This window comes from Sorex araneus, chromosome 10 (assembly GCF_027595985.1).
Source record: "Sorex araneus isolate mSorAra2 chromosome 10, mSorAra2.pri, whole genome shotgun sequence".
In the NCBI taxonomy this organism is placed as follows: Eukaryota; Metazoa; Chordata; class Mammalia; order Eulipotyphla; family Soricidae; genus Sorex; species Sorex araneus.
The window spans coordinates 36,984,925-36,996,965 of NC_073311.1; the positions used below are offsets into that span (position 1 = coordinate 36,984,925).

General features: G+C 43.2%; 1 protein-coding gene across 2 annotated transcripts in view; it reads right to left on the reverse strand.

Moving 5' to 3' along the window:
• FGD6 (FYVE, RhoGEF and PH domain containing 6) overlaps positions 1-12,041 on the reverse strand; it is a 147,527-nt gene that overhangs the window by 34,862 nt on the left and 100,624 nt on the right. For both annotated transcript variants that reach the window (XM_055118393.1, XM_004602748.2), the window contains one exon: positions 4,695-4,745. In XM_055118393.1, coding sequence (XP_054974368.1) covers positions 4,695-4,745 — 51 coding nt within the window. The remainder of the gene's footprint in view (positions 1-4,694; positions 4,746-12,041) is intronic.

Here is a 12,041-nt window from a genome sequence, read left to right on the forward strand (position 1 = left end):
TCCACATAGCTCACCTGGGCTTGACCCTCAGCACCACATAAGGGACCCTGAGCACTGCCAGGACCGATCCTTGAGCACAGAGCCAGGAGTAAGCCCTAAGTATTGCTAGGTGTGGCCCCAAAACAAAACAAAAAATTCATTTCTAGAAAGGGGTTTAGGGTTTTGGTGTGGTACCAGATTTTCTTTCTGGTACCAGTAATGGAGACCACACTACCACACTATCCTTTTTTTTTTTTTTGCATGGTCTCGAATGGTGGGCTGGAGCGATAGCACAGTGGTAGGGCGTTCGCCTTGCATGAGACTGGCCCATGTTCGATTCCTCTGCCCCTCTCGGAGATCCCAGCAAGCTACCGAGAGTATCTCGACCACAGGGCAGAGCCTGGCAAGCTACCCATGGCATATTCGACATGCTAAAAACAGTAACAAACAAGTCTCACAATGGAGATGTTACTGGTGCCCGATTGCCCAAATCGATGAGCAACGGATGACAGTATGTACAGCATTTTGCATGGTGAGGGACTGGGCCAGCAAAGGTACTCTGGGGTTCAAATGCAGTGCCAGGAAAGGGAACCAGGAAACGGAACCAGAAAACTGAACCACGTCTGCCACAGACAAGGCAACGGCCTTATCTTCTGTACTGTCTCTCCAGCCCATGACTTCTACATTCTTTCTCTTTCTTTCCTTTTGGGTATTATGGTTTGCAATACAGATATTGCAAGGTTATCATATCATGTTTGTCCCTTTACCTCCTTTTGGCACTCAGTTCTTGTCCGGAGTGATCATTCCCAACTACCATTGACATAGTGGTCCCTTCTGTATCCTAACTGCGACTTCTATATTCTTTCCACAATATTCTCTTCAGCATTATTAAAGGAAAATCACATTACATTGTAGAGATTCACAACTACTGCACTCTGTGCTCCCTTCACGGCAGAAATTCAAGAGGTCACACAGGATCCAGTGCCTGCTCTCTGGCTGCTGAGTTCCTGGTAGATTTAATAAGCAAATGGACTGAGGGGCGGGAGAGATAGTACCGGGGTTAAGGGCCTTGCTGGGCACAAGGCTGACCTGGTTTGGTTTCCAGCACCACATAAGGTCCTCTGAGCTAGGAGTGATCCCTGAGTGCAGAGCCAGGACTAAGCCCTGAGCACAGCTAGGTATGGCTGCCAAACCAAAACCCGACAGAAACAGTTAGAAATGAGGAAGCTGCTTCTGCTTAGCCACCTGTTCTCTAAGTTCTGCCCCATCCTCCACTCTCCAGCTCTAGTCTCCCCAGGTCAAGCCTTTAAGAGTCCCTGTTTCTTTAACATATCTTCTAACATGGGCTGGAGCGATAGCACAGCGGGTAGGGCATTTGCCTTGCACGCGGCTGACCCGGGTTTGATTCCTTCATCTCTCTGAGAGAGCCCAGCAAGCTACTGAGAGTATCCTGCTGCACGGCAGAGCCTCGCAAGCTCCCCGTGGCATATTTGATATGCCAAAAACAGTAACAACAAGTCTCACAATGGAGACGTTACTGGTGCCCGCTTGAGCAAATCGATGAGCAACGGGATGACAGTGATACGGTGACACAGTGATCTTCTAATCTGAGAGATCTGTTATTTTCCGAATCCAGGAGGCTGCCCTGGGGCTCTCATCTACAAATGCTCCCCTTTTCACTGCCCTGCCTCCGGACAAACAATGCCTGACTGTTCCCCGTTTAGTCTAATCCACAGCTTGGCTGAAGTGTTTAATTTCCTTTCAACAAGCTCTTTAACCTCTGGCTGAGTTTTCCTTTTATTTACAAAAGACAGATAATAACTCACTTTCCTTGGAGATAGGAGCCTTGGGACAGATGTTTTCTGGGGCCCCTATTCTCAGATAGGAGCCTTGGCACAGATGTTTTCTGGGGTCCCTGTTCTCTAAGATCTGTGTATGAGTTATATCCTCAGGAGACAGACTGTGGCTGAAAGGGCTCACTCTTCCTCCAGCCATCCTCAGCTCAGATTCCAGACCCTTCACCCTAAGCAAGGCCAGAGCGATAGTACAGCAGGTGGGGCATTTGCCTTGCACAAAGATAGACCTGAGTTCTAATCCCCGGGCATCCCATATGGTCCCTTGAGCACCGCCAGGAGTAATTTCTGAGTGCAGAGCCAGGAGTAACCCCTGAGCATCACTGGGTATGACCCAAAAAGAAAAAAAAAAGAGCTCTTCCTCATCATCTTCACTCCTCCCTATCTCCCTCTCTTTCTCCCTCTCCTCTCCTCCCCCTTACTGCCCTCCTCCCCCTTTCCCCTGCCCCTTCTGTTTGTGGGCCACACCTGGCTATTCTCAAGGTTAATCTTGACTCTGCACTCAAGGGATCGCTCCTGGTGTGGCTTGGGAACCCTACAGGGTGCTAGGTCAGCCACAATGCAGGGCAAGCACCTCACCTGCTGTATGTTCTGTCTGGCCCATGTGTTTTCTCTCTTTCAAATGATCCATACCACTTAGTGCCACACTATGTTAAAAGCCTTTTTTTCCCATCAAGTAGATTATATGTTCCCTGAAGACAAGAATCAAGACTTATCCCTCATCTGCAGTCTTCCTTATTTGATGAGGGGCACATCTGAGGGGTGCTAGGGGCTATTTCTGGCTCTGGGGTTGTTCCAGTGGGATTCAGGGGACCTTGCAATGCCAGGAGTAAAACCTGGTTTCCTACCTCACTGAGCCAGGAGCAGCTTCAGCCATGTCCTCCCCCCTACCCGCCCTCAGGAACAAACAACACAAAGCACCTTTGTATTGTATCTGGGACAGAGGAATAGTGCAGGGTTAAGGTGCTTGCTTTACATGCAGCCAACTTGGTTCAGTCCCAGGCACCACACAGTCTTCTGAACACTGCTGTGGTGACCCTGAAATTCCCACCAGGGTGGCCCAGATTTCCTCTGGCTCTGCAGGGTTCACAGCACCCCTGGGCTCTTGTAATGAATCCCCAGCCAGGTTAGTCAACAATTTTCAGAAGGGGCCCCTGGGCCCTCTAAGCAATGCTTGGGATGTCTCCTTAGATCCTGCTCCCCCCATGCAACTTAAAAAAAAAAAATATTTGCAATAAAATATACTAGAGAAGTGATTTAAAGAATGAATATAAATCTTTACAAAATGAGGGACCAGAGAGATACTACAGCAGGTAAGGCAGTTGCTTTGTAGCCAACCTGAGTTCAATCCTGAGCATCCTATATTGTCTCCAGTGATTCCTGAGTGCAGAGCCAGGAGTAAACCCTGAGCATCATGAATGTGTCCCCCACTCCCCCCCAAACAACAACAACAACAACAACAAAACAAAATCTAAAAATCTCTACAAAATGGATTAAAAACCTACACTACTTTATAATCTGAAAACGTAAATGTACCAAAACATGGTATAAAATTAATTAAATAAAGAAGGTGGATATGGTCTTGTTTAATGTGTTTCTAGAATGAGTAATATACCTTTGACATTTAGAAGAGTTGGATAAGGAAAAATAGGGGAAATACCACTGCCCTGATAAAGCAGTGTATGCTTGTAAGACAGACAGGAACATGCGCGCGCGCGCACACACACACACACACACACACACACACACACACACTGGATACCCTGTAAATACCAATGAGCCCTGGTATTTTACTGAACTATTTTCCTTGGGACAAGAGGTGGAAGAGCGAAAAAGACTAATAAACTAATAATGACCACTGTCTATAGAGGTTCCACACTTATTTGATCTAATTTCTTTGTAGAAGAAAAGGTCTTATTATGTGCTCACCAATTGCACCCAAAACTACCACCACCCCCTGGATCTGCCCAGCACCATCAGGGGCGCTATCACTCACTATGAGAAATATTAGGCTCAAATAATTTGTTATTTTAGATATTTTAGATCTTATTTCTGATTGGTATAATTTGGTCCCTTCACAAATCGTGAATTTATTTTATTTGGGGATCACTCCTGGTGGTGCTGTACAAACTCAGCCTGAGCTCATCTATCTACCCTACAATTCAATTTGCCCCCTATATGCTCAACCAGGGGATCTGCACCCAGGATATAAGAAATGTTAACGGGGCTGGAGTGATAGCACAGTGGGTAGGGCATTGGCCTTGCATAAGGCCCACCCGGGTTTGATTCCCAGCATCCCTCATATGGTCCCCCGAGCACCGCCAGGAGTAATTCGTGAGTGTATGAGTCAGGAGTAACCCCTGTGCATTACCGGGTGTGACCCAAAAGAAAAAAAAAAAAGAAAAGAAATGTTAAAAAAAAAATACAAGATTTTGTATGTGATGCGGGGGACTGAACTGGGTCATGAGCTCTATACTAATTTAAAGCCTAAAGTGACCTCATAGGTCAATGGTCAAGTCCTGCTATTAAAAGCAATAAACATCTAAGGAAGAAGAATTAACCAAGAGCAGAGTGACAGCATGACGGAGGGAGAAGCTTCCCCAGCCCAGGCCACCTAGAGCTGCTCTCTCAGGAGACTGGATGGCTGGTCAGGCCTCTTTTGATGCCTTAATCTTGCCTTCCTGGATTCCACTTTGCCTCTTTGTTTCTATTTCAATCTGCCCAGAATAGGCTTTTTTTTTTTTAAGGTTTTTAATGAATACAACAGCTATGCAAATAGGTTTTGTTATTAGTATAGGTTCACTTCCTAGGTCCAAATCAACAAAAATGTCCAAAATCTAGAACATCACAAAAGGAATTTACCTTGAGTGTCCCTGTAATCTCCAGAGTCTTCTAAGAGATTTTTCAAATAATCTAGAAAAGGGAAAAATTAGAATTTTAGCATCACAAATTATTAAGGACAAAAAGACCTTTCTTATTCAACACTTAATACTTCTTGTTGGTAATAAACATGTTGGTAATGAAAATAAATTTAATACAAATCCAATTTCCATTAAAGTCCAAAAATATTAGAGGAAGAAAGTCCTGAAATCCATTTAAAATCAGGAAAGAAAATCAGAGCTTAAAAAGCTTTTGAGGTCACATGGTCACCTTAGAGATATCAGGTTACTTAATATAGAACACCCCCCCCAAAGCAACCACCTGTGTGTGGCAGAGCTAGGGCTAGAAACCAGGTCTTCTGGTCTCCAGTCCAGCACTTTTATGACAAGCCACATGAAATACCTTAATCTCAGTATCAAGTGTGCTACAAAACCCCAAGAAGTAGTAGACCAGATGCCAAAGGAATGCTAAGAATCAAAGAATAAACCAAAGAGTTCATTTATAACCAGAACACCGGAGGAGCCCAAATCCTTGGTTCTCACGTGTTGTTCTCACATGGTCCCCATGTGAGACCCTCCTCTCTGTACCCTCTTCTCTGAGAGCATGTGGGATCATCTGGTTGGTGAAATTTCTGACTGTCATTACCAGGGACTTCCTGTTATCTAGTTGTTTAGAGGCCAAGGACACTACCAAAAATTCTACAGAATGCACAAAAGACAAGAAAGAGTGATCTGACCTCAAATACCAATAGTGCTGGAGCTTGAGAAACCCCGTTCTAGATGAAGATAGGCAATGTGGCACATAGTGGTTCTTACAGCATGAAAAAATACTGAAAACAAATTCTCTTTCCTGGAATTTAGTCTCCCTCTACATGGGTCCTATAGACATTTTTGATATTCTCTCTCGCTACTGCTTAACACAAAGTCTTTGTTCCCGTCAGCATTTGATTCTGCACAATCCTTAAACACTTCCTATCTCTTCCCTGGCTTGTAACCCTGTCTCTAGGGTTTTTGTCTTCTGAGTCTCTTTGTCTATGCATATACAAATTATACCCATATTTTTACGATTCACCTCACAATTTCCCTCTCCTATAAGACTTTCCATTAGAAAGAACATATTTTCTCTTATTGAGTCATATGATATGGCACATTCTTCATATCTAGAACTTTAAAATCTTTTTGTGAGCCATTGTCAGCCGCGTTCAGGAGATCGTGTGGTGTCAGAGATGGAATCTAGGCCTCCTAGATACAAAGCATACACCAAAGTCCTTTGAGCTCTTTCTGACCCTTCTGTCATTTTTTCTTTTCATTCGTCTCACAGTTGCACAAAACCCACCCTGAACTCATCTCTCAACCTTACAATTCAACTTGTCCCCTAGATGCTTACCCAGGGGATCTGCACCCAGGATATAAGAAATATTAAAAAAAAAAACAACAAGATTTTGTCTTAGGTAAAAGGCAATAATAAATACTAAAACTCAATGCAGTGAAGACTGAGAAAATAGGAGGAGGAAAGGCAAATTAAAAGATGGAATGCTTTTTAATCAGGCTGAATTCCACTTGACAATATTATGGAACAGACACATTTTTATCCCATGGATTTTAAGAAGTCATGATCAAAGGGAAACCTCTATGCCCATGTGAGCTTTCCAAACTTTAAAGAGGACACTAACACACACACCCAATCACTGAAACTGCATGTTTCTGTGATGGCAATCCCAGAACCTGTGTGAGTCTAGACATGCACACTTTAACTCTCCGACACTGGCAATAAGCCATGGCGAGATACTGTGAATGACAGCATTCAGCTCTGTGCAACGTGGCATAAGTTCTAGCTTGTCCTCATTAGCAGTTTCGATCTTAAACTACCGGCACACCTCATTTTATTGTGTTCTACTTTACTGCCGATGGGACAGATATAAAAAATGGAAGAATTATGCAAAAAGATTATAGATCTCTGAAGGCTCAGAGGATGCTAGCACCTGGGGGCTAAAAAGCTTTTAAACCCCAGGCATGCACCGTGTTTATTTTTAGACATATGCTGCTGCACACGAAACAGGGCACTGAACAGTGTAAATGCCCCTAATATGCCCTAGGAAACCTACAAGTTCCATGGGTCTCAATTGTATTACTTGCTTTATTGATGTGATCTGGAAAGAAAGCTGTAATCTCTGACTGAGATAGGCCTGTGAATCTGGACACACACCCTGGAGAATGTGCTTTCAATTAAATGGATAAAAAAGTAACAAAATTGAACCAAGTACAATGGTTATAAGTCATGCATAGCTGCCTATGGAGATAAGACATTAACCTAATCTCTCTCCGAATCCACTCAGAATATATTCATGTAGAAGCCAGGGTTTGTGACTCCAAATATTTGACTTTTCTTAGAGAGTGACAAAGCTAGGGAGGAATTTTATTCTTAGTAGATGTTAACCGGGACTGGAGCAATAGCACAGCGGGTAGGGCGTTTGCGTTGCATGCAGCTGACCCAGGTTCAATTCCTCTATCCCTCTCAGAGAGCCCGGCAAGCTACCGAGAGTATCCTGCCCGCATGGCAGAGCCTGGCAAGCTCCCCATGGCGTACTCGATATGCCAAAAACAGTAACAACAAGTCTCACAATGGAAACGTTACTGGTGCCCGCTCGAGCAAATCGATGAACAACGGGACGGGATGACAGTGCTACCGACAGTGCTACAGTGCAGATGTTTACAATTGAAGAAGTAACCTCATTAATGACAAGTGCTGGACCTGGCTTTTTTTTTTTTATGGTCACACCCAGAGATGCTCAGGACTTATTCCTGGCTCTGCACTCAGGAATTACTCCTAGCCGTGCTCAGGGAACCTATGGGATGCCAGGGATAGAACCTGGTTCATCCGTGCGCAAGACAAGTGCCCTCCCTGCTATACTATCATTCCGTCCCTAGTGCTGTGCTTGCAACTCAGAAATGTGTCTCTGTGATATACAAGACTTTGAGTTCGATACCCAGCACCACCCACGTGCTCACCTCAATCATCGTGGCATAGCTGCTGGGGATCAAAGAGCTACAACATGTGCATTGTAACCAGGTGTGCGGGGCCTAGTGATCCCTGTGAGCACCACAACTTAAAGCATGTGAGCACCAAAAGCACATGTGTGACTGCTGCTCCCAAAAGAGGAAAAAGGAGCTGAGCGATAGTACAGCAGTAGGGCATTTGCCTTGCATGCGGCCGACCCAGGTTCGATCCCCGGCATCCCGCATGGCAGGAGTAATTCCTGAGTTCAGGGCCAGGAGTAACCCCTGTGCACGGCCGGGTATAACCCAAAGAGAAAAAAAAATTTTTTTTTTAAAGAGGGAAAAAAAGGGAAGGGGAAATATATATTTTAAATTCGGGGGGGAGGATGCAGGAGAGAAAGTATATGTTTTGCCATGCCTACAGCCAACCTGGGTTCAATTCCCAACACTCCATACGGTCCTGTGAGTCTGCCAGGAGTGATCCCTTTGTACAGAGCTAGGAGTAAACCCTAAGCTCCATTAGGTATGGTCCATAAGCAAACAAGCAAGAAAAAAAACGTTTTTAAAGTGATGTTCCAGTTAGCCAAGAAGTCAGGAGAGAAAAGCATGGCAAGTTCCTGGCTCTGTAATTCAAACATCAACGTAAAGGAAGACATTTCTCTAAACCAAGGAAGCAAACTGGACAATGTCCATGTTAGGAAACCCTGCATCACCACCACGCCTGATCTGCTTGTGAGTTGCACTTTCCATTCCTGGAATCAAGCTTCGCTACTGGTCCACCAACTTAAACACTCACAGAGTATAACTATGCAAACTGGCTACATAAAAACCCACAGCTAAAATGTTACAAAATTATACTATCAAGCAAGAGGATCATGGAGACAGGTTTACTATCCTTGCCAATGATTTAAAAAAAAAATGTAATTCACTTTCCAAAACTGTGTTTTTGGTTTATGTGGGGGTCACACGGCTTACTCCTAGCTCTATACTCAGAGGATCATATGGGGTGCTGGGAATTGAATCCAGGTGGACACATGCAAGGCAAGCGCCCTACCTGCTGGACTACCTCTCTGGCCCTGAAATGCAGTCTTCAAATTGAACTTTATAAAGTTTCAATGTATTCAGCAGTTAACCATGGGCGGGGAAACACCCATCCATGCTTTCAGGACCTATTGTTGCAATACATCTTTGTGAGAAGTTTAGCTTTTCAAAGATAGGGCCAGAGGACTGGAAAGAGAGTGCAGGGATCATGGTGCTGGCCCTGTGCAACCCTGGTCCGCTCCCCAACACCCCATTACCAGGAGTGATCCCAGTGCAGCCACCACCCCCTCCACTTCCCCCAAATAAAAACCCCACCGTGCCAGGATGCCTCAGATCAGACTCACCCAGTGTCTAAAGTGCAGGATGAGAACGTGCTCCTTCACCCTCTGAGTCAGAGGGGAAGGGCATGGAAGCCACGAGCTGTCTGAGACTGTTGTGACTCAGGTGAAATTCTGCAGAGAAGTTTCAGACAGACACACCTGCCTGGTCACAGGAAACTGTCTACTACATAACATTTAGAACCCAGCATCCTGGAGGAGTTTTCATAAAAACGACAAGCAGAAGAGTGATGACTTCAGCTTATCATGTCAGACTTGATAGTTCTTTGATTTTTCTGCTTCTTAAAAATGAAACTAAGCATTAAAAAACTTTATTAATATAAACACCTCAGGTGCTACTACAATTATTTATATCCCAACCATCCTTAAAAGAGACAGACAAAACCCCCAGAAACTTGGTTCAGCCACAACATGCACTTTGTGACCACCAGGTGGCATCATTGATTAATGTAATTTAATTAACCCCTTTTGGCCAGATCATTCACCGTCAACACTACAAAATTAGTCCAAACACAGCACGAGCTACTACTAGTGATACACAAAATGACTTTTGTTACTACTACTACAACTACGACTACGACTACTACTATGACTACTACTACTACTACTACTAGTATGTATGGCATATATGTATGTATGAAGTTCACAGTGAATAAAGGCCTAGAAGTATATTTTGTCAGGAGTCTAAATTTTCTATATGCAGCTTCTGTGTGAGTTTTAGAACTCCTCAATTATCTAATCAATGGAAAATCAACTTAGAGTACAAAGCCATTCTAAAGAAAATGCAGGTCTTTCCTAAAATGAGTCACTGATGAGAATTTTGGACTTCCTGAATTCAATGAGACCCACTCAGATTCCTGGGCTGTTTGCTGGGGAGCGGGAGGTGGCAGAGCTCAGAGGAAATGAGTATAGAAGGACCAGCAACATTCCAAAGTCAGGAGTTTTGATGTGGAAGACGTGTCTTGCTCAGAATGCATTAGTCAGTTTTCTTCTTTCTACTCTAAGTATGTAAGGACGTGAACAACACATAAAGAATCATGGGATCTACAGTAAAGGAAGTCTAGTGAATAGGCTTGTTTTTGAAAATTCCGTATTGCAAAAGAAGTAGCCTGGAGGCTGGAGAGATAGTACAACAGGGAGGGCACTTGCCTTGCACCTGGTAGCCCTGGGTTTGATCCTTGGCATCCTATATGGTCCCCTGGGGCTTACCATGAGAGATCCCTAAGTGCAGAGCCAGAAGTAAGCCCTGAGCACTGTGGGTGTGGCCCCTAAACAAAAAAAGCAGCAGCAGCAGCAGCAGCAGCAGCAGCAGTAGCAGCAGCAACCTAAAAGGATCCTGACTTACAAAATGAAAAGGCACATTAAAGTTAAATTTTGTTTGTTTGGGGGCTTACTTCTGGCTTTGCACTCAAGCATCACTCCTGGCAGGCTTAAGGGACCATACAGGGTGCCGCGGATCAAATCCGGGTCAGCTCTGTGCAAGGCAAACACCCTACCTGCTGTACCATCACTCCGGCCCAAGACAGTTTATTTTAAATGCCAGAACTATGCTGAAATGTCAAGTTGTGAGACGCAACCATTCTGAAGACAGCATGGGGAAGTAGCCAAAAGCCCTGTTGAGGGAGAAGACAGATCTGATTCTCCTCTTCCAGGTGGGTTCAGTGGAGGAACGTGACTTTGGCTTTACCCTGGAACATTATTAGTCTCACACAGAAATAAGGGTTGACCCAGACTGGAAAATTAGAATAATTCTCTTTCCAAAAAACAAAGCATACTTTGTAAATTCTCAAACGTTCTTACAGAAAAGTTGGAAAATAAAATCATGGAGAAAACTTTATGATATTTATAGTTTTCTCCACGAATGAAGGCCACTCCAAATATATCCATGAAAATATTTCTTCATAGATATGAATGCCACTCCAAAGAATCAATGTCACAGATATGAAAGTATGCATATCACATACATATGTGATAGAATTGCATTATAATAATGCAATTATAATAATACAATATAATACATTGCGTTATAATAATACAATGATTATTATTTCCTTTTTTGTTCCTCCCACTTCACATGGAATCAACTACCTTATAGCAGGACCTTTCTGTTCCTCAGAAATAAAATTCCTTGGCTGGTATCCAGGGCAGCCCCACCTGTCATCAAGTTCTGCCATAGAGAAAGTATCTAAATGACTTTTGAGGTAGACAACTTTGGCTGGATTTAAAACAAACACTTAATAAAACAAGTACTAAGGACAAGTTTCATTTTTCATTAATGGTTATTTTTTTAAAGAATCATGTATTAATTCGAGCCTGATCTTATTTTGAATCTTTTTATTAGCTGTTCATAACTCCAATTTATAGCGTTAAAACACTAGAACAGATGTTTTTAATATATCATTTTAACCAACATGGGAAATCCTAGATTTCTAAACCTAGAGGGAGTTAATACCATCCCAGACCAAAGGCAAAGATTACAGGAAAAAGTAATACAATATGCTTTAAAATAATTTTTAAGTAACATAAATATTTTTTAAGAGATCAAAGGAAATACCTGATCCAAATTTAATTAAAGTTCAAAGGGCCATGTTTTTCCCTATCCTTTCCCCCTAAATAAAAAAGTGGAAAAAATATTTCAGAGGATTTAAAAACTATATTTTCCATAATATTTTCTTTACCATAATCCTTAATTTGTTTCAATATCAACACAGAACTTCCCACTGATAAGGTTTTCTAGTAAAAAACTGAACAGCATAAATTAAGGACAAATAAAATTATTAAAGGGTATCTGAGAGTCCTGAGTTTTGTTTGTTTGCTGTTTTTTAGTCTCCCCCCTCCCCCACGTGGTTTGGAGGCCATACCTGGCTGTGCTCATGACTTCTGGCTCTGTGCTCAGGAATCGCTCTTGGAAGTGCTCGGAGGACTAAATGCAGTACCAAGGACAGAACTCAGGT